Source organism: Rhinoderma darwinii, chromosome 9, assembly GCF_050947455.1.
Source record: "Rhinoderma darwinii isolate aRhiDar2 chromosome 9, aRhiDar2.hap1, whole genome shotgun sequence".
NCBI classification, from domain to species: domain Eukaryota; kingdom Metazoa; phylum Chordata; class Amphibia; order Anura; family Rhinodermatidae; genus Rhinoderma; species Rhinoderma darwinii.
The window spans coordinates 9,186,726-9,210,367 of record NC_134695.1 but is presented as its reverse complement, the minus strand read 5'-3'; the positions used below and the strand labels follow the sequence as shown (position 1 = coordinate 9,210,367).

Sequence of the window (23,642 nt, the reverse complement as noted above, 5' to 3'; positions counted from 1 at the left end):
AACAAACAGTATCACACATGACCACTGTATCTAATCCTGCCACATGTGTTACTAATGGGGTTTTTTGTTTTTTGTCTGTTTTTTTACAGGTTCGGTTGTTGGACTACGTCGGATTCCAGGACTACTTCGATGACGGCTTTTTTTATTTTCAATAAAATGCTTAATGAGGATTGTGTGGATTTTTTTTTATTTCAATAAGGTATTTTTTCTATGTATTTTTTTTAAACTTTATTACTAGCGCCTTAGCTATGGCCGCTGGGTGATTGACAGCTTCCATTACTAAGGTGAGGCTTAGTGTTAGCCGGTGCAGAGGCTAACACTAACCCCCATTATTACCCCGGTACCCACCGTCACCAGGGGTATCGGGAAGAGCCGGGTGCAATCCATTACCCGACCATCTGTAGTGATGGTCGGGGCACTGGAGTGGCAGCAGGCTGGTATTATTAGGCTGGGAAAGTCCAAAAACTGTAGGCTTTCTCACCCTGGTAATGCTAGCCTGCTGCTATGTTGTATCTGGCTAGTTATGAAAAATGGGGGGAACCACACATCATATTTAAAAAAATATATAATAGGAAAAAAACTATTTTTCATAACCAGCCAGGTAAAACATAGCAACAGCAGCAGGCCAGCATTATCAGGGTGGAAAGGCCACAGTTTCTAGCCTTTTCCAGTCTAATAATACCAGCCAGCGATTGCCCCAGTACCCGACCATCACTACAGATGGTCGGGTACTGGATCGCACCCGGCTCTTCCTGGCACCCCTGGTGGCGGTGGGTACCAGGGCAATAATGGGTGTTAGTGCTAGCCTTTTCACTGACTAACGTTAAGCCCCGCCTTAGTAATGGACGCTGTCAATCAGCCAGCACCACTGCTAAGGCAGTAGTAATAGAGTTTAAAAAAAATACAAAGACATTTTATTGAAATAAAAAGAAAACACAATCCTCGTTAATCATTTTATTGAGAATAAAAAAAACCTTGTCCTCGAATAACAACCAAACCTGTAAAAAATACAAACACCCAAAAAAAATTGTAACACATAAAAAAAAAAAAATTCCTGGGTCCAGCTCTGGAGCCATAATGTCAGCGAGCTATATCTAAGCCTATCATATGTGATAAAGTCTGCTGAGACACTGTATCTAATCCTATCCATAGCTATAGGAGTCATAGTGCTATAGATATGCTGTCTCCTATATATATATATATATATATATATATATATATATATATATATATATATAGCAAAACAGAAAGTCCAGCAGCACCGGAATAGGTATGGGTGCAAGCCCTAGGAAGCAGACCAAGCTCCCAGCTATACAGGAATTCAAAACACAAGCAGCACACCGTAGTTAGGCTGGGTTCACAACCTATTTTCAGACGTAATGGAGGCGTTTTACGCCTCGAATTACGTCTGAAAAACTGGCTCCAATACGTCGGCAAACATCTGCCCATTACTTTCAATGGGCTTTACGATGTACTGTGCCGACGACTTGTCATTTTACGCGTCGCTGTCAAAAGACGGCACGTAAAATTACAGCCTCGTCAAAAGAAGTGCAGTATAAAGTGGAGATGGAGATAACACAGATATCAGCAATTTCCCTTCCCTCCTAACCTTCCCCCCTGTACCTCCCCTTGTTTCTGGTTCTCTGTTAAAAGTTTTGCGTGCAAGATGGACTACTTTGAAGCATTGATATATACTTGTATATGAAGCACTTTATGTAACATTTGTTGTTTATTTGAAAATTATAATAAAAATAATTGCAAAAAAAAAAAAAAAAAAAAAGAAGTGCAGTACACTTCTTGGGACTTAATTGGAGCCGTTTTTCATTGTATATAGTGCAAGCGATCGCTGGTTGAAGTCCCCTTGGGGGACTAAGAAAAGAAGAAAAAATGTGTAAAATAAAGTGGGTTTTTTTTAATGTAAAAAAATAAATATTAAAAGTATAAAAAAAAACCTTTTCTCAGTTTCCCCCTAGAGCATAGTAATAAAAAATAAACATAATTGGTATCGCCGCATCCGTAAAAGCCTGAACTATTACAATATATCATTATTTAACCCGCACGGTTTACGGCGAAAAAAAAAATTTTTAAACGTCAGAATGCCTATTTTTTGTTCACCTCATCTGCCACAAAAAATGGATGTACCCCAAAATAATATCATTGAAAACTACAGCTTATCCCGCAAAAAATAAGCCCTCTTACCACTTAATCGACAAAGAGATAAAAAAGTTATGGCTCTCAGAATTTAGCGACACAAAATAAATTTCATGTTTTACACTTAGTGTTTTACTTGTAAAAGTAGTAAAATATAGAAAAAAAACTATATATATTTGGTATCGCCGTAATCGTATTGACCCGCAGAATAAAGTTGTTTTAGAAACACAGTGAATTCCGTAAAAACGAAGCACAAAAAACAATGGAGGAATCGATGTTTTTTTTCATTTTCTACCCCACAAATAATGTTTTTCTCCGTTTCCTAGTACATTATATGGCACAATAAATGGTGCTACGAAAAACTACAACTCGTCCCGCAAAAATCAAGCACTCATAGTACTATATTGACGGAAAAATAAAAAAGTTATGGCTTTTGGAAGGTGGGGAGAAAAAAAGAAAATGAAAATATGAGTTATCTACAACGGGAAGGGGTTAATGTGCATGTCTAGCTTTAGTCATATCTGTATCTTGTGAGAAGTATGGTATTTTTGAATGCAAATTAGACACCATATACAGTACTCTGTTTACATCATGTCAACGTTACCTATTCTATAAAGGTGCTTTTAGTATGCTTTCAAATCTAGACTGGTCTGGACTTCATCAGGGCTGGTTTTCTTCTGTGTATATGTTGTCACATGACTATGCATCAGGGTATGTTCACACGAGGGTGTCCTTAACAGCTGAAATTACGGGGATGTTTCAGCCTGAAAACATCCCCGTAATTTCAGCCGTAACGGCATGTGCAGGCGCTTGAACGCCGCGTCCATTACGGACGTAATTGGCGCTGCTATTCGTTGGAGTCAATGAATAACGGCTCCAATTACGGCCAAAGAAGTGACAGGTCACTTCTTTGACGCGGGCGTCTATTTACGCGCCGTCATTTGACAGCGGCGTGTAAATTACGCCTCGTGTGAACAGACAAACGTCTGCCCATTGCTTTCAATGGGCAGATGTTTGTCCGCGCTATTGAGGCGCTATTTTCGGACGTAATTCGGGGCAAAAACACCCGAATTACGTCCGTAATTAGTGCGTGTGAACATACCCTCATGGTGACTACACAGTTATAATACGGTGCAAACACCAGGTACTGAAGATGCTAATAAAGGGAATTCCACTACAATATTACATTGTGTGGTGTGTGTGAGCTTGGACCCCCCTAATTCCCAAAACAAAGTGGCCAATGATCCTGTATTACTTACGGGCAAAAAAAATGCCATTGTGCTTAAAGAGGCTCTGTCACCACATTATAAGTGCCCTATCTCATATATAAGGAGATCTGCGCTATAATGTAGGTGACAGTAATGCTTTTTGTTTAGAAAAACTATCTATTTTAAACCACTTTATGAGCGATTTTTAGCTTTATGCTAATGAGTTTCTTAATGCCCAAGTGGGCGTGTTTTTACTTTAGACCAAGTGGGCGTTGTACAGAGGAGTGTATGATGCTGACCAATCAGTGACCAATCAGCGTCATGCACTTCTCTCCATTCATTTACACTGCACTAGCGATATAGCTATATCGCTATGTGCAGCCACCTACACAAACACTAACGTTACTGCAGTGTCCTGATAATGAATATACATCACTACCAGCCTGGACGTGATGTTTATTCAGAATCCTGACCACTTCTGAATCTTTTCTGTGAGATTCCAGCAAGGCAAACGTAATCTCGTTTAAAATGACAGGTTACATCGTAATCTCGCGAGATTACGTTTGCCTTGCTATAAATCTCACAGAGACGCTACAGACGTGTCAGGATTCTGAATAAACATCACGTCCAGGCTGGTAGTGATGTATATTCATTATCAGGACACTGCAGTAATGTTAGTGTTTGTGTATGTGGCTGCACATAGCGATATAACTATATCGCTAGTGCAGTGTAAATTAATGGAGAGAAGTGCATGACGCTGATTGGTCAGCGTCATACACTCCTCTGTACAACGCCCACTTGGTCTAATGTAAAAACATGCCCACTTGGGCATTAATAAACTCATTAGCATAAAACAAAAAATCGCTCATAAAGTGGTTTAAAATAGATCGTTTTTCTAAAAAAAAGGCACTGCTGTTACCTACATTATAGCACCGATCTCCTTATGTAGGAGATAGGGCACTTATAATGTAGTGACAGAGAATCTTTAAAATAAACTTGTCATGTGGTGCGAGCCGTCCGATCTGAGGGTAGCATGTTATAGAGCAGGAGGAGCAGAGCAGCTTTATATATAGTTTTGTGGGAAAAGATTCAGAGTAAATTTATTGATCTAAACCTCTGCTCATTCTGGGCTTAGGAGACCAGTGTGCGGTATTACTCCCACGCAGGGAAGGCTGTCAATCCCTGCATAGGACCACCTACTAGACTCCTAAGCATAGAAACAGCAGGTATTTATATAGATAATATATAGGTTATCTTGATTTCTTTTCTCCACAAAGCTATATATCAATCTGCTCAGCTTTTTATGCTCTAAAACATGCTGCCTGCAGATCGGACAGCATGTACCACGTGGCAGGTTCCCTTTATTTGAATACTTATTTGAAGGCGTTCTGTTAAATTAAGTACCATGACCATTGCTTTGATGATGGCTGGGGGTTTCAGCTCGCAGATCCCTCCACAGTTTTTTCTTCTGCCATGTCTAAGTAACCTTTCAGAATGTTAGCTCAGAAGGAATTTTTTTTTTTGGCAAAAACAGAACCTGGCTGCAATATGATGTCATTAAATGAAAATGCATATGTGGTGTTAATCTTTGTTTCTTTCCTTACAGACTGGGCGGAGGTGTCCTGTAAACTATAGACTTGTGTGTGGAGACTGATCATATGGAGAAGATTCCCCTCTCTCTATTGTCACACTTTTGTTTTTCTGTGATATCAATTAAATCAATGCCTTAATAGTGTGATTATTAACCCCAAACAGAAGGCATCAGAATGGAGAAAAGAACAAAGTACCGCCCTAATCATTTAATTAAAAGCTTAGCTTAAAACCACTTATTGATCTGCTTTTCCATTAGTCTGAGACATCTACTAAAACGTCACAATGAGAAAAGGTATAGCCTGAGATTTCAATAAAGACAGTCACCAATCAGAGGGACAGAGCATCACATCATTCAGGAAATGCAACAAAATTATAATATTTATTATAGAAATACTTTCTCAAAGAACCATTGCAGTCCATTTATAATCCTACCATTGGGGGGATTTAAATGGAATATGTCACCATGTTTATGCTGCCCTATCTGAACATAAAGTAGTTCAGAGACCCTAATTCGAACACCGTATCACTTACTTTTGAGCGTTGAGTAGTTTCTGGTAAAATAATTTTTTCTTCAGCAGCTTGTATTCATTAGCCCCGCCCACCAGCCACTGATTGACAGGTTTCTCATCATACTGTGCATGGGGAGAAAGCTGCCAATCAGCATCGGGTGGGCGGAGCTAGCTTCAGCTCATGAATATCGAGCTCTAGACTATCAATGAGAGGACTCCTTGCTCGGCTCACGCTGCAGGAGAGAAGCAGCGATTTTATGAAGACGACTGAACAGTGGAAGGTAAGTTATACACCACTGGATTCAGGGTCTCTGGCACCACTATATGCTGCCCTCAGAGAGGGCAGCATAAACATGGTGACAGATTCTCTTTAAATAAAATCCCCCAGTCGTCATCAGTATTATAAATGGCATATGGTAATGGTAGCTTTTATAGATCTTGTATTGGGGCTTCAAGCTACAGCTCTGCTTAAAATACATTTTACAGTTTAGAAATATAATTAATCTAAATAACAAGTTAAAGGGGTTGTCCAGTCCCAAAAAATTGATGAGCTATCCGCTGGATAGGCCATCAATATCTGAATGGTTGGCGTCCGACTGCCAGGACCCCCGCCGATCAGCTGTTTTGGAGGGGCTGCAGCGCTCGTATGAGTTCTACTTCCCCTTTATTTCCTTTACTGCTCACACTGTGAATCGAAGACACACGCTGCATATGATGTGCTGCACTCTTGTCCTCCCATTGAAGGGAATGGGAGAAGGCTGTAATACTATGAACCGCTGCTACAAGTTTGTCAGCGATTCTGTAATGATAAATGTAGGGAAAAGGACAAGTGAGCCCTAATCTACCCGCCTCTCTGTCCCTGCCTACTTGCAACGACCCGCCCTAGGCGACGGGGTACAACTGGGCGGCGGTCCCTACGCTCAGTAAGTGCACGAGACAAACAGACAAGGGTACACAAAGATAAGGGAAATGGGACAGTTGCCCACGGCAACACCGAGAGCAACAAGAGAGGTGAACGAGCCGAGTCAAACCAGGAGTGTACGAGGGCGAAAACTTCCTGGAGAAGTAGGCACAGGGGCGGAGATGGGTGAGGGACCTGGTACCCTGGGACAAGACAGCCCCCACTCCCACCTCGGATGCGTCAACTTCCACGATAAATGGCTCCATTTGGTTGGGCTGAACCAGCACCGGGGCCGAGATAAAGCACTTCTTAAGGACCTCAAAAGCCTGGACAGCCTCAGGAGGCCAGTGGAGGAGATCAGCACCTTTGCGAGTGAGGTCCGTAACAGGCTTAGCGATGACCGAGAAGTTAGCAATAAATCTCCTGTAATAATTAGCGAACCCCAAAAAACACTGTAACGCCTTCAGGGAGGCAGGTTGGACCCATTCCGCCACAGCCTGAACCTTGGCGGGGTCCATACGGAATTCATGAGGAGTGAGAATTGACCCAAAAATGGTATCTCCTGTACCCCAAACACACATTTTTCGGTTTTTGCAAACATTTTGTTTTCCCGAAGGACCTGGAGCACCTTCCTGACATGCTCAATGTGGGAGGACCAGTCCTTGGAAAACACCAGTATGTCATCAAGGTACACTACAAGAAATATCCCCAGGTAATCTCTCAAAATCTCATTTATGAAATTCTGGAAGGCCGTCGGAGCATTACACAACCCAAAGGGCATGACGAGGTATTCGAAATGACCTTCGGGCGTGTTAAACGCAGTCTTCCACTCATCCCCCTCTTTGATGCAGATAAGGTTATACGCCCCCCGTAGATCAAACTTAGAGAACCATTGGGCCCCCTGAACCTGATTAAAGAGATCAGGAATCAAAGGAAGGGGATACTGGTTCCTTACAGTGACCTTATTCAGGTTACGGTAGTCAATGCATGGCCTAAGACCACCATCCTTCTTCCCTACGAAGAAGAAGCAAGCACCTACCGGAGAAGTAGAGGGGCGAATGTAACCCTTGGCCAGGCATTCCTGGATATACTCTCTCATGGCTTCACGTTCGGGACAAGAAAGATTAAATATCCTACCCTTAGGAAGCTTAGCTCCTGGTACCAATTCGATAGCGCAATCGTATTCTCTATGAGGAGGTAACACTTCGGAGGCCTCCTTAGAGAAAACATCAGCGAAGTCCTGAACAAACTCAGGTAGCGTGTTCACCTCCTCAGGGGGAGAAATAGAATTAACAGAAAAACATGACGTCAAACATTCATTACCCCATTTGGTAAGCTCCCCAGTATTCCAGTCAAACGTGGGATTATGCAACTGCAACCAGGGAAGGCCTAAAACCAAATCGGACGATAATCCCTGCATCAACAGTACAGAGCACTGCTCCAAATGCATGGAGCCAACAAGGAGTTCAAAAACAGGGGTATGCTGTGTAAAATAACCATTAGCAAGAGGAGTGGAGTCGAAACCCACTACCGGGACAGGTTTAAGCAAATCAATCAAAGGCATAGCAAGAGACATAGCAAATTCCACAGATATGATATTAGCAGAGGACCCTGAATCCACGAAGGCACTGCCGGTAGCAGACCTACCACCAAAAGAGACCTGAAAGGGAAGCAAGATCTTATTACGTTTCATATTTACGGGAAATACCTATGCGCCCAAGTGACCTCCCCGATGATCACTTAGGCGCGGAAGTTCTCCGGCTGCATTCTTACGCTTAGGACAGTTGTTCACTTGATGCTTGTCATCCCCACAGTAGAAGCAGAGACCATTCTTCCTGCGGAAATCTCTACGTTGTTGAGGGGACACGGAGGCCCCGACTTGCATAGGTACCTCCCAGTCTTCTGTGGAAGAGCGAAGCAACGGGACCTCGGGAGGCATCATGGGGGAGTCAGAGGGGAAAACACAAAAACGTTCAAGTTGTCGTTCCCTGAGATGTCGGTTAAGTCGAACCGCTAAAGCCATAACCTGGTCTAGGGAGTCAGAAGAGGGATAGCTAACTAGCAGGTCTTTCAGGGCGTTCGACAGACCCAACCTAAACTGGCACCTTAAGGCAGGGTCATTCCACCGAGAAGCTACGCACGCTACGCACCACTTCCTAAAGTCAGAACAATACTCCTCAACAGGTCTCTTACCCTGACGTAAGGTCACCAGCTGACTCTCGGCAAAGGCAGTCCTGTCAGTCTCGTCATAAATGAGTCCGAGAGCAGAAAATAAACGATCAACGGAGGAAAGTTCAGGGGCGTCAGGAGCCAAGGAGAAGGCCCACTCTTGGGGCCCTTCCTGGAGCCGGGACATAATTATACCCACACGCTGGCTCTCAGAACCTGAGGAGTGAGGCTTTAAGCGAAAGTAAAGCCTACAACTCTCCCGAAAGGAGAGAAAAGTCCTCCGGTCCCCTGAGAACCGGTCAGGCAACTTGAGGTGGGGTTCAAGAGGTGAGGTGAGGGGCACTACCATGGTAGCGTCAGGCTGGTTGACCCTCTGAGCCAGGGCCTGGACCTGTAGGGAGAGACCCTGCATTTGCTGGGCCAGGGTCTCAACGGGGTCCATAGTAGAGACAGGGACCAGGGTAGACTAGGTAATGGGCTTGTGATTATGTAATGATAGGGGTAGGGAAAAGGACAAGTGAGCCCTAATCTACCCGCCACTCTGTCCCTCCTACTTGCAACGACCCGCCCTAGGCGACGGGGTACAACTGGGCGGCGGTCCCTTCGCTCAGTAAGTGCACGAGACAAACCGACAAGGGTACACAAAGATAAGGGAAATGGGACAGTTGCCCACGGCAACACCGAGAGCAACAAGAGAGGTGAACGAGCCGAGTCAAACCAGGAGTGTACGAGGTACCAAACGCAGAGCAGGAGAGTAGTCAGTAAGCCGGGGTCAATATGGAGCAGGATCAAATAGTCAGAAGCTGTAGCTGGGCCAGGAAACCACACGAGAAGAATCACAAGCAAGGAGGAACAGGAAAGGCAGGTATAAATAGACAGAGGGCGGGAGCTAGCTGAGTCTGGCCTGGCTGCGATAGGCTCTCCCACTCCTAAGCCTGCCAGCCTGAGTGGTGGAATCTGGAGTCAGTCTCAGAGACATAGACTCAGGTGAAGACTGATTACCTATGGCCGTTAACCCCGAAGCTGTGCCTGGCAGATCCTTTACAGATTCACAGTACAAGCAGACAGGTACGATCCCTGCGACCCCTTCAAAACAGCTGATCAGTGGGGTCCCGAGATCCCTGAGGATAGGCCATCAATTTTTTGGGACTGGAGAACTTCTTTGACTAACTCTGTAATTTTATCGGATGTCTTATCTTACACTGATCATGTGTTACAGACTATATTATAGTCTAGGCCTGCACTTACAATTCTGCAGGCTTCAGAGCCGACATTTCCCAGTATTACTTGCTGGCTCATCTACTGCATATGACATATCTTTACATCAGACAATGTAGAATACAATACTATACAAAAAAAGCAGAGTGTGAGGCCATATATGTAAAAATCTAACAAATTTTTATTATCACAAAAATAAGACAAACACTTAAAAAAGGGAATACGATAAAGAGAAGACTATATTGATGTCACATGGTATTACAGAAAAACAAACAGATCTTATGAGCTAAATATAACAAGTATACTGTAGTCTCTGTATTAGATTGATAGGATGTGGGTGGTTGTTCACCTAAAAGTGGCAGCCCCCCTATCCCATAGTCATATGTTATTTATTTATGACTATGTAGTCTCTATGGTGATAGGTGAAGCCTAGTTAACAAGAAGTGTTCTAAAAAGCAACCTTACCCATCTCAGAGGTCTTGGAAACCTGCATACCATGCGCGGAACCCCAACACACATTTCGTGGTTCTGGTTAACTAGGCTTCACCTATCACCATAGAGACTACATAGTCTTAAATAAAAAAACATGACTATGGAATAGGGGCTGCCACTTTTAGGTGAACAACCACCCCTGTCATACCTTGTAACATCAATAGAGTCTTCTCCTTATTGTATACCCTTTTTTAAGTGTTTGTCTTATTTTTGTGATACTAAAAATTTGTTATATTTTTACATATATGGCCTCATTCTCTGCTCTTTTTGTATAGTATAAATTATGGAGTTGTCCACTCATTGAGGATGGGAGGTTGTTCTCTTGGGACACAACCTAGCCTGGTACTCTAATGCCTTAGGAGTTTGTATGTCTATAATGAAGAATACAATGTATTTAATAAATTATGTAGAAAAAGCTAACTATCCCACTGCATTATAAGAGATCAGTTAAGCTTTTATGAGACTTGTCTCATGAACTGATCGCTGCTGGTTCATCTCCTGGAAATCAGCTGTTGTCGGTGGGGGAAGATTCATCCAGTCACTGCAGGGAAAAGGTAGAATTACATGCCAACCATTCAAATGAATGGGCAACTCTGTTTACCTTTCCAGAATACAGAGTTCTAAGAAAAGATGCTCTAGCATTGTTATTTTATGGGAAATTCAAATCTTTACAAAGGCAGACTCTTTAATGATCAGATGTCTCTGACAAAAAGCTTATGAACTGTTATGCATGACAACCAGCAAAATTGTGGATGTAGCTCTGGGCTATAATAAAAACTGTATCTCAGGATCAGTGCTAGATGAATAATACAGTGGATTTACAAAGTTACTCAACGTTTCTTTATATAATTATATATAAACTGTAAATGTTGTTCACAGATGAATATTCCCTTTAAATATAGAACCAGCTAGTACTGAATTAAAACCTGTGAAGGGAGGTAACAACTGTAGTAAAGCTCCATTTGGATTTCAGAGCTGCAGTTTTTTTTATAGAATTTATCATTTTTATTGATTTTACAAAGACATAAAATAAAAGATTTTACGTTCACTTGCTTATATATAGACAATCCACAAATAACAACATGGGAGTAATAGCCTGACACAGGAACCATGGCAACCAAAGGGCTGTGTGTAACCGACCTCCAGGGTATCTGGCAGAGTACAACTGTTCCATCTTACAGGAATGATTCACTTCGTTAATCACTTCCTGTTTTGAGGGGGTAATAGGCAGTTTCCAATGCCAAGCGATGGTTAATCTCGTGGCAAGAATAATATGGCCAAAACTACTACCAGATTTCTTGGGATATATTCCATTCCCAAAAAGCACAAAGCGAAGGATGGCTCCGGAGGAATTATATGGGACGTGACCGTATGTATTAACGAAAAAATGGAATCCCACAGTGGTTTAATTACCGGGCATGCCCAACACATGTGAAAATAAGTCCCCTTAAACCCGCATTGCCTCCAACAGGACTCCGGATAAGATTTATCCATTTGAGCTAATCTAACAGGAGTAAAGTACCAATGAAGGAACAGTTTCTGTGGCATCTCCCAGTGGTTACTACCATGTGAAACCCTCCTTACACAAGAGAAAGCGGGCAGGGAGAATTGGACTTCAAAATCTCTTTCCCAAATAAGCATATGGGAATATTTATCTAATGAAAGAGGTTCAAAAAAGGAATTATAAAATGTGGATATTCCCCCAACACTCCTAGATGACAATGAGAAAAAAACAAAAGCAACCTTAGGAAAAGTAAGAGCAGTAATATCTACAGACCGCAGAGCATGACTGATCCTATGAAACTTGTAAAAATCTATCGCTGGGAGACTGAATTTATTCTGCAACACTTCAAATGTAGACAGTTTCCCATCTTTATATAGGTCCCCAATTTTCCCAACACCCAAAGTTTCCCACCCAGCTAGGTCTAACTGTGGAATAAATGTATATAAATACCGTAATGGGAGGACCGAGATCGACACGGCCCCCAGAGAGTTAGATGTCCATACAGAATTAAGATAGGACCATACATGAACTGCCGATTTTATGCCATGTACCCGAGGCATCGGGCAAACAGCGGAAACCGTTTGGTGATTCAAGAGAGAAATTAAGGGAGCGCCTAACAATGCTGCCTCTATAGAGGCCCATCGCTTCTGCAGGTTTGAAGACCACCAAAATGTAATTTGGTCCAGTACAGCAGCATAGTAATATTTTTTAACATCAGGAGCTCCCATACCCCCCAGATTGGTTGGTTTTGATAGGGTGGAAAAATTTATTCGAGCCCGCACCCCGTTCCAGATGTATTTATTCAGTATAGATTGTAGCTTATTAAGAAAACACACCGTGACAGGGATTGGTAAAGTCCTAAATATATATAAAATGCATGGAAGGATCATCATTTTAAGTACTGCTATGAGACCAGCCCAGGAAATAAAAGGTTTACGAAAGCCAGACAATATCTTACAGATTGAAGATAATAGAGGAGTGTAATTACGCGCAAACGTAGCGGAACTAGGGCTAGCCAGGGATATGCCAAAATACGGGATACTAGAGTCCATTGAAATGAGAAAGAGGCTGTTATAAGGGACTTAGTACTGTTGCCTAATCCAATAATAAGAAGTAGGGACTATGACCTGTTAATCTTATAATAAGAGGCCCGCCTGAAGGCATTTAAGAGATCCAGGACGCATGGTAAAGTGACAACCGGATTTGTCACTGCCAGGATCACAACAATCCTATGTTCCTGGAGACCCACTTTGATTCCCCCAATCCCAGTGGACATTCTAACTCACTCCGCCAGAGGTTCCATCATCAAGATAAGAGGGGACAGGGCACACCCCTGTCTAGTCCCGTTAGTAATACGAAAGGGTCCCGAGAGGCATCCAGATGTTAACACCCTGGCGGAAGGAGACGCATATAAAGCCAACACAGCAGATTTAATGAGCCCTGTAAAGTCAAATTTGATCAATGTTCCCTCCAAGTAGCCCCAATGAATACGGTCAAACGCCTTCTCCGCATCCAGGGCTAGAAGCGGAGAAGGGGTCCGAGCGAGTTCAGCAGCTCTAATGAGATTTAAAAATTGTCTCGTGCCATCGGGAGCCTGTATATGAGGAACAAAACCTACCTGGTCAGGATGAATCAGGTCAGGCAAAATCGCAGCCAGGCAGGCAGGCAATATTTTAGCATATAACTTGATGTCTGTGTTCAGCAAAGAAATCGGCCAGAAATTCGCAGGGGTAGTTGACTCCTTGCCAGGTTCAGGCAAAGTAATTATTAGAGCTTCGAGCATTTCCGGAGGGAAGGAACCCTTAATCATCGCCAAATTGAACACAGATGTCAAATGCGGGGCCAATAGCACGGCATATTTCCTATAGTACCCATTAGAGAACTCATCTGGACCAAAGGGATTTAAAGGCCTTTAAAGACGCAATGGCATGCGTAACCTCTTCCGCAGAGTTGGGAAGCGAAAGGGAGGCAGCCTGATCTTTGGACAGATGTGGAAGAGAGACTGTATCTAAAAATGCAGGAATGTCGGCTTCTTTCGGTATATAGGTGTCCTGATCCTGCTGAAGATTATAGAGAGAATCGTAATTAGATGTAAACTGATCCACTGGCGTAGCTATAGGGGTCGCAGCGGTCACAATTGCGACCGGGTCCCGAAGCCAGGGGGGCCCACAGCCCCCCGCACCACATCAATAAAAAGTTACTATAGTAACTCGGGCCGCGGGCCCCTGTTACTATAGTAACAGACTGTACTTAACTTCCTGGTTCCAGATCGCAGCGGAGGTCCTGACGTCAAGCGCTGTGCGCAGCGCATGACGTCACAGCGCTATGCGCCGCGCACAGCATCGAGACGACAGAACTACCGCCGCGGCTGTAGAGGAAGGTAAGATTAGCCCTGACTGGCGGGGTCCGACTCCCGGGACCCGCCAATCAGCTGTTTTGAAGGGGCCGCAGCACTCGTACGAGAGCTGCTCCCCTTCATTCCGGTCACTTCATTCCGGTCACACTGTGAATCGGTGTCGGCGATTCACAGTGTGAGCAAGTAGTGAAATGAAGGGGAAGCAGCTCTCGTACGAGTGCTGCGGCCCCTTCAAAACAGCTGATTTGCGGGTCCCGGGAGACACCTCAGCTATTGATGGCCTATCCTGTGGATAGGCCATAAATGTTTAGGGACTGCACAACCCCTAAGCCTACGATGTAGCAGGCTTAGGGGGCCCATGAGACAGGATCACAGATTGTGTGATCCTGTCTGCTGGGCCCTGTATCTAAGCCAATCACATGGTAGGCTTAGATACATGGCCTATGTGTGATACTGTCTGCTGGGCCCTGTATATAAGCCTACCACACTGTAGGTTTAGATACAGGGCCCCAGCACACAGTAATCTTATACTGTATAAGATTACTGTCTGCTGGACCCTGTATCTAAGCCTACGTTGTGGTAGGCTTAGATACAGGGTCCCACAGACAGTATCACACATGGGCCGTGTATCTAAGCCTAACACATGTGTTACTAATAGTTTTTCTTGTGTGTTTTCTTACAAGTTCGGTCGTTGGACTACGGCGGATTCCAGGACTACTTCGATTACGGCTTTTTTTTAAATTATCAATAAAATGGTTAATGAGGGTTGTGTGGGTTTTTTTTTTATTTCAATAAAATATTTTTTCTATGTCTTTGTGTTTTTTTTTAAACTATATTACTACCGCCTTAGTAATGGCCGCCGGCTGATTGACAGCATCCATTGCTAAGGCGGGGCTTAGTGTTAGCCGGTGCAGAGGCTAACACTAACCCCCATTATTACCCCGGTACCCACCGCCACCAGGGGTGCTGGGAAGAGCCGGGTACCATCTAGTACCTGACCATCTGTAGTGATGGTCGGCCACTGGGATGGCCGCAGGCTGGTATTATCAGGAGGGGAAAGGCCAGATACGGTGGCCCTTCCCACCCTGGTAATTCTAGGCTGCTGCTTTATTGTATCTGGCTGGTTATGAAAATGGGGGGGACCCCACGTCATTTAAAAAAAAAAAAAATTTAAAATAATTGGAAAGAACGATGTTGGGTCCCCCCCAATTTTCATAACCAGCCAGATACAACACAGCAGCAGCAGGCAGCATTACCAGGGTGGGAAGGGCCACTGTTTTTGGCCTTCCCCAGCTTAATACTACCAGCCTGCTGCCACCCCGGTGCCTGCCCGTCACTACAAATGGACGGGTACTGGTTCGTACCCGGCTCTTCCCAGTACCCCTGGTGGTGGTGGGTATCGGGGTAATAATGGGGGTTAGTGTTGGCCTCTGCACCTGCTAACATTAAGTCCCGCCTTAGTAATGGAGGTTGTCAGCCAGCGGCCATTACTAAGGTGGTGATAATAACGTTTAAAAAGATACAAGCACATAGAAAAAATATTTTATTGAAATAAAAAAACAACCCTCATTAACCATTTTATTGAGAATAAAAAAAACGCCGTCATTGAAGTCCTCGAATCCGAAGTCCAACAACCGAACCTGTAACACAAACGCACAAAAATAATCAGTAACACATAAAGAAGCAAAATTATTATTCTTAGCTTTCCTGGGTCCAGCGCTGGAGCTGCAATGTCAGCGAGCTGGGTCCTGTATCTAATCTTATCATGTGTGATACTGTCTGCTGAGCCACTGTATCTAATCCTATCATGTGTGATACTGCCTTCTGAGCCACTGTATCTAATCCTATCATGTGTGGTACTGTCTGCTGAGCCACTGTATCTAATCCTATCATGTGTGATACTGTCTGCTGAGTCATTGTATCTAATCCTATCATGTATGATACTGTCTGCTCAGCCACTGTATCTAATCCTATCATGTGTGATACTGCCTGCTGAGCCCTGTATCTAATCCTATCATGTGTGATACTGTCTGCTCAGCCACTGTATCTAATCCTATCATGTGTGATACTGTCTGCTGAGCCAATGTATCTAATCCTATCCATAGTTTATAGGGTCGTAGTGCTATAGATATGCTATGCTGTCTCCTATACACACATTTTTTTTTGGGCGGACACATATGTATTGGGGCTATTTCCCCTGACATTTTAGGCCCTGAGGGTATGTTCACACGGCAGCCTCCGTTACGTCTGAAATTACGGAGCTGTTTTCAGGAGAAAACAGCACCGTAATTTCAGCCGTAATGGCATGTGCAGGCGTCTTTCGCTGCGTCCATTACGGATGTAATTGGAGCTGTTTTTCCATGGAGTCCATGGAAAACGGCTCCATTTACGTCTGAAGAAGTGACAGGCACTTCTTTGACGCGGGCGTCTTTTTTACGCGCCGCCTTTTGACAGCGGCGCGTAAAAAAAATGACCGTCGGCACAGAACATCGTAAGACCCATTCAAATGAATGGGCAGATGTTTGCCAACGCTTTTGAGCCGCATTTTCGGACGTAATTCAATGCTAAAACGCCCGAATTACGTCCGTAAATAGTGTGTGTGAACCCAGCCTTAGTGACGCCCCTGGCTGCTAGTGCTGCATTGTTGTCACTTAGGAGACCCAGCGATGCAGCTGAAAGCTGCGGACCGTCCGCTATGAGAAGTTTGCGGGGGGGGGGAAATAAGAACTTTTGCATCGGGGCCCATGAGCCTTTAGCTACGCCCCTGAACTGATCCACAATCTTTTGAGGATGTGAAATTTTTTCACCTTGTGAGTCTAGTAAAAAACTAATTTTTTGTTTGGATCTGATAGCTTTTATTTGTTTAGCCAATAAGGCTCCTGGACGATTATCATGGGCATAAAAGTTCATTTCGCAGTTCAGAAATTAACCGAGGAGAGGGAGACATTTTATTTTGAGTCTCTAACATCCGGATTTTAGTAGTTAAGAATTAAATTCTTTATCGTGTTTCCGTTAGGCTAAGGCACTCGCTTTAAGAAGCACCCCTCTCATAACTGCTTTGTGTGCATTCCAGACCATAAATTCGTCCGATACCGATTCTGAATTGATGTCAAAATATTGCATCAGTTCCGACTTCAACACGTGTTGATGGTCTGGGTGCGACAAAATGTATTAGTTTAGCCTCCACACATAAGTAGGCGAATACGAAACGTTTTCGTTAAGAGAGAGTGTAATCGGTGCATGATCCGACCAGGTTATCGTGCCGATCTCGGTCTCCAAGACATCCCGCAAACCCTGATATTCCAAGAAGAGCATGTCAATCCTGGAGTATGAGGAGTGCACATGTGAAAAAAATCTAGCTCTGATCCGTGATGACACCTCCAGGCATCATACAATACCCGCTCGTTTAACAGAGAAGCAATAACAGACTATAATGAAAAGAGGAAAAAAAGAATAATAAATGGACCAGAACACCTCCCAAATGAAACTGAATCAGGAGTGGTGACCATTTCTGCTGACGACAGTCCAATCTTCTTGTATACGAGCTGCAGACCTGGGGCGTTGAGAAGGTAATGGCAAATCAATCGAAATGTTCAATTTCTTTAAAAGATTTATACCCTCCTCTACAGACAAGACCGTATGAGGGACCCCATTTTTATGAATAAAAAGCTTTGTAGGGAAGCCCCACTTATACTTGATATTTGCAGCACGAAGAGAGGAAGTAACTGGATATAAGCCGCGTTTTTTCTGTAAGGTGGCAGCCGATAAGTCTGGAAAAATAGATAACTCAGCATACGGAGCTGGGAGAACTCCTTTCTTTCGGCATTCCGCCATCAACCTCTCCTTAACCAGATAAAAGCGTATACGAACTAGAACATCTCGGGGTGCAAACTCAGGTGCAGACCTCTCCTTAGGAATTCTATGGACCCTATCAATAGTAAAGTCCAATGTAGAGCAGGACGGTAATAATATCTGAAAAACTTGCAGAAAATACCCAGCAAGGTCAGGCTGCAAAACTTCCTCTGGAACACCCCGAACTTTAAGATTGTTCAGTCTTGATCTGTCCTCCAGGTCATTGACCTTTTACCGAAGCCTTCACAGTAGGGGTGAATTAGACTTGGGACTGAATAGTCCTGTGAAACGGGAAGCGATATTGGCCCTAGAAGACCTATTACAGGAACAAACATCTGAACAAGGTAGGTTTCCACTATCTATATTGCCCAGATCAGCGAGGTTCCCCCTTTGGCCATCTGCCCGCAAGTTGAGATTTTCACCAAGTTGGTGATCAATGATTTTAAACAAATCTCAAGTAACAAACAATATTATAATATGACAGTTTCTCAATGTATTGCTCTGAAAGAGCTACAATCATATGACAACGTTGTATACAAGGCAGCGAGCAAAGGGGGTAACATTGTTATTTGGCCTGTTATGCAATATGAAAAGGAGATATTCAGACAGCTCAAAGATAGACACACTTACTCCAAATTGACACACAATCCGGTGGGTACTTTCTCCACTGAATTGGGGGAAAATTCTGAATTTGGCATTTGAGAAAGGGATAATTCTTAAGCAAATCTGTGAAGGTCTGACTGTTACTTATCCCAAAATTCCAACTTTCTATCTACTGCCGAAGGTCCACAAAAGACTTGTGGATCCTCCAGGAAGACCGATTGTGTCAGGTTTAGGAGGATTATGCGACCCTGTGTGCAGATCCATTGACTATTATTTAAAACCGATGGAGGAATGCTTGCCCTCCTATGTGAAGGACACTACAGACGTACTGACTAGAATGGATGGGATATCCCTTGAGTCGGATATGTTTTTAGTAACAGCCGACGTAGAGTCTCTCTACACTAGCATCAGACAGAATGATGGCATCGATGCGGCACACCTCTTCCTGGGGATGAGCAACTGGGACAGCCAAATATGTGATCTGATTGTGGAACTCCTGGAATATATCTTGACTCATAATCTATTTGTATTTAAGGACGTATTTTATCTTCAGAAGCAGGGCACTGCCATGGGGGCGGCCATCATATGCAAAACTCTTTCTCAGAGCCTGGGAGAGGCAGGTTTTGCATTGTGATGGCACCCACGCCGTGGACCATGTGCAGTGCTGGTTACGTTACATTGACGACCTATTGATAATTTGGTAGGGAACAGAGGCACAACTTCTGCAGTTCATGCGGGAGCTGAATGTTAATGATCGTAACATTAGACTGACATACATTTTTGACAAACAAAAAGTCCATTTTCTGGACATATACATAGAAGTGGACACCGATGGGGTGCTACAGACGGATGTGTTTAGAAAAGAGACGTCAACAAATTCCCTGCTGCATGCCACGTCGGCACATGCATACTCCACGATCAAGGCTGTCCCAGTTGGGCAATTTCTCAGGATGAGGCGGATCTGTTCGTCGAAGGCCAAATTTGAGAACCAATCTAAGGACCTAGAATTGAGATTCAGGGAAAAAGGGTACATTCATAGATGCATTAAAAATGGATACAGGTGAGCTAAAAACACAGAACAAAAGACTCTGCTACACCCCGCAGGGACTGGGAACAGATTGAAGGGTAAGAACATCATTAGATTTATATCAACTTATAATAACCAATGGCAATCGATGCGGACAGTTCTGAAAAAACATTGGCCCATACTCGAGACAGAACAGACATTTTTGACTACCCTACCAGAAAATCCCCAGATGACAGCTTGGAGGAGTAAGAATCTCAAGGATATATTAGTGAATTGGAGTTCAAAATCTCTTTCCCAAATAAGCATATGGGAAGATTTATCTAATGAAAGAGGTTCAAAAAAGGAATTATAAAATGTGGATATTCCCCCAACACTCCAAGATGACAATGAGAAAAAAACAAAAGCAGCCTTAGGAAAAGTAAGAGCAGTAATATCTACAGACCGCAGACCATGCCTGATCCTAAGAAACTTTATATAGGTCCCCAATTTTCCCAACACCCAAAGTTTCCCACCCAGCTAGGTCTAACTGTGGAATAAATGTATTTAAATACCGTAATGGGAGGACCGAGACACGGCCCCCAGAGAGTTAGATGTTCATACAGAATTAAGATAGGACCATACACGAACTGCCGCTTTTGTGCCAGCTACCTGAGGCATCGGGCAAACAGGGGAAACCGTTTGGTGATGCAAGAGAGAAATTAAGGGAGCGCCTAACAAAGCTGCCTCAATAGAGGCCCATCGCTTCTGCGGGTTTGAAGACCACCAGAATTTAAGTGGGTCCAGTACAGCAGCATAGTAATATTTTTTAACATCAGTAGCTACCATACCCCACAAATCGGTTGGTTTAGATAGGGTGGAAAAATTTATTCGAGCCCGCACCCCGTTCCAGATGTATTTATTCAGTATAGATTGTAGCTTATTAAGAAAAGACACCGGGACAGGGATTGGTAAAGTCCTAAATAAATATAAAATGTATAATGTAAAATATATAAGTACTGCTATGCGACCAGCCCAGGAAATAAAAGGTTTACGAAAGCCAGACAATATCTTAAAGATTGAAGACAATAGAGGAGTGTGATTACGCGCAAACGTAGCAGAACTAGGGCTGGCCAGGGATATGCCCAAATACGGGATACTACAGTTGCTCCATTGAAATGGGAAAGAGGCTGTTATAAGGGACTTAGTACTGTTGTCTAATCCAATATTAAGAAGTAGGGACTATGACCTGTTAATCTTATAATAAGAGGCCCGCCTGAAGGCATTTAAGAGATCCAGGATGCATGGTAAAGTGACAACCGGATTTGTCACAGCCAGGATCACATCATCGGCATAAAGGCCAATCCTATGTTCCTGGAGACCCACTTTGATTCCCCCAATCCCAGTGGACATTCTAACTTGCTCCGCCAGGGGTTCCATCATAAGTGCATAGATAAGAGGGGACAGGGCACACCCCTGTCTAGTACCGTTAGTAATACGAATGGGCCCCGAGAGGCATCCAGATGTAAACACTCTAACGTCCGTGGCTGCGGGCTGTCAGCTCCAGCCTCCCGCTGACAGCCGCGGCCACGAGTCGGCAAGCGCTGGCCCCAGCCTCCTCCTCAGGAGACACCAGCGCTTGCATCCACTCACCTTCGCCGGAGCCCGCAGGGTGCGCGCGCACGCTCGTCCCCGCTCTTAAAGGGGCAGCACGCGCACCGGACATCTTGAACGACCTTTGACCCGTGAGTACCCTGGGCTATAAGAGGGGTCCAGCCCCCTAGTTCGATGCCTGAGCGTTGTTAGTTTTCCCAGTCTGTCTTGCAAATGGTCCCTTAGTGTTTCCCGTTCCTGTTGTTACCCGTACCTTGTTCCCCGTTCCTGTTTCCGTGCCTTGCCCTAGTATCTAGTCGTGCCACGTCCAGAGGAATCTGCCACGTTCTGTGTCATCTGCCACGTCCAGAGGAATCTGCCACGTCCTGTATCATCTGCCACGTCCAGAGGAATCTGCCACGTCTGGAGGAATCCGCCACGTCCTGTGTCATCTGCCACGTCTGGAGGAATCTGCCACGTCTGGAGGAATCCGCCACGTCCTGTGTCATCTGCCACGTTCGGAGGAATCCGCCACATCCTGTGTTATCTGCCACGTCCGGAGGAATCCGCCACGTCTGGTGCAACTTGCGGCTCCTGTGTCATACGCCACGTTTGGCGCCATCTGCTGCACCCATCGCATCTGTGCCAGAGCTGCGGCCACCATCTGGACTATTCAGGTACCCTTGTGCGGTACATTGTATTTCTGGGGTGTCCTGTTGTTTGGCCAGCTGCCTCCCCGCTGCGGCGGTACGGCCTAGTGGGTCCACTAACCCGCTTCGTGACAAACACCCTGGCGGAAGGAGACGAATATAAAGCCAACACGGCAGATTTAATGAGCCCTGTAAAGACAAATTTGATCAATGTTGCTTCCAAGTAGCCCCAATGAATACGGTCAAACGCCTTCCCCGCATCCAGGGCTAGAAGCAGATAAGGGGTCCGAGCGAGTTCAGCAGCTCTAATGAGATTTAAAAATCATCTTGTGCCATCGGGAGCCTGTCTATGAGGAACAAAACCTACCTGGTCAGGATGAATCAGGTCAGGCAAAATCGCAGCCAGGCGGGCAGACAATATTTTAGCATATAACTTGACGTCTGTGTTCAGCAAAGAAATCGGCCAGAAATTTCAGGGGTAGTCGACTCCTTGCCAGGTTTAGGCAAAGTAATTATTAGAGCTTCGAGCATTTCCGGAGGGAAGGTACCCTTAAGCATCGCCAAATTGAACACAGATGTCAAATGCGGGGCCAATAGCACGGCATATTTCCTATAGTACCCATTAGAGAACCCATCTGGACCAGGGGATTAAAGGCCTTTAAAGTCGCAATGGCATGCGTAACCTCTTCCGCAGAGATGGGAAGCAAAAGGGAGACAGCCTGATCTTTGGACAGATGTGGAAGACAGACTGTATCTAAAAACGCAAAAATGTCGGCTTCTTTCGGTATATAGGTGTCCAGATCCTGCTGAAGATTATAGAGAGAATCGTAATTAGATGTAAACTGATCCACAATCTTTTGAGGAGAAATTTTTTGTTTGGATCTGATAGCTTTTATTTATTTAGCCAATAAGGCTCCCGGACTATTATCATGGGCATAAAAGTTCATTTGCGTCTTTTTAAACACATAATCAAATTTTGACAGTAAAAGAATGCGTAGATCAGAACGAAGTGTTCGCAGTTCAGAAATTAACCGAGGAGAGGGAGAAATTTTATTTTGAGTCTCTAACATCCGGATTTTAGTAGTTAAGAATTAAATTCTTTTTTTTGTATAAACTCTTTTTATTAAAGCAGTTGCAAAGAAATACATCAGCAATTACATACATCATAAAGCCGCAGCATGTATGCCTGGCACATTTATATTTTAGGCTAGAGAACAATAACATCTCATCATATCAAGCAGAAATTTGCGCACCATGGCATCAATACTAACATATAGGAGCAAAATTTTGTGTTAGCTCAACTGCTTAATTACAGAATATTCATACAAACAAATGAACAAATAAACCAACCACTGTGATCATAGCTCAGACATAAATCAACCGTGTCACAAATAACGTTGTTCCACAAGAAATACATTTCTGGATATCCCACCTCCATAGACAACGTCTACTCAAGCCTCATATCATTTTGTAAACCTAAGCCGTATCCCTGTAATTTAACCAAGGCTGCCATATTTTAAGAAAGGAATTTTGATTTTGATTTTCCCAACCTGCAAGTTCTTCTAGCCGACAGATTTGGTGAATTTTGGTCACAAGTTGGTCAATGGAAGGGGGTGATAAGTCCCTCCATTTGGTAGGAATTAGTAGTTTAGCTGCCGATATTATAAAAGTGGGTAGATTTTTGGATGAAGGAGAGAAATCTTTAGTAGGCAGCCAAAGTAAAACCAGTTCTCTCATGAGGGAAAACGAAATAGAGCAAACTCTCGAAATCAAAGTTTCCACTTCCCTCCAGAAGGACTGAATATCCGAGCATTACCACCATATATGGGAACATGCCCAC

General features: G+C 44.0%; 1 protein-coding gene across 2 annotated transcripts in view; it reads left to right on the top strand.

The window, feature by feature from the left end:
• Positions 1 to 5,184, top strand: part of MACROD1 (mono-ADP ribosylhydrolase 1) — a 1,001,762-nt gene extending 996,578 nt beyond the window's left edge. For both annotated transcript variants that reach the window (XM_075837241.1, XM_075837242.1), the window contains one exon: positions 4,966 to 5,184. In XM_075837241.1, coding sequence (XP_075693356.1) covers positions 4,966 to 4,994 — 29 coding nt within the window. In that variant the 3' untranslated portion in view covers positions 4,995 to 5,184. The remainder of the gene's footprint in view (positions 1 to 4,965) is intronic.
• The last annotated feature ends 18,458 nt before the right edge of the window (positions 5,185 to 23,642 follow it).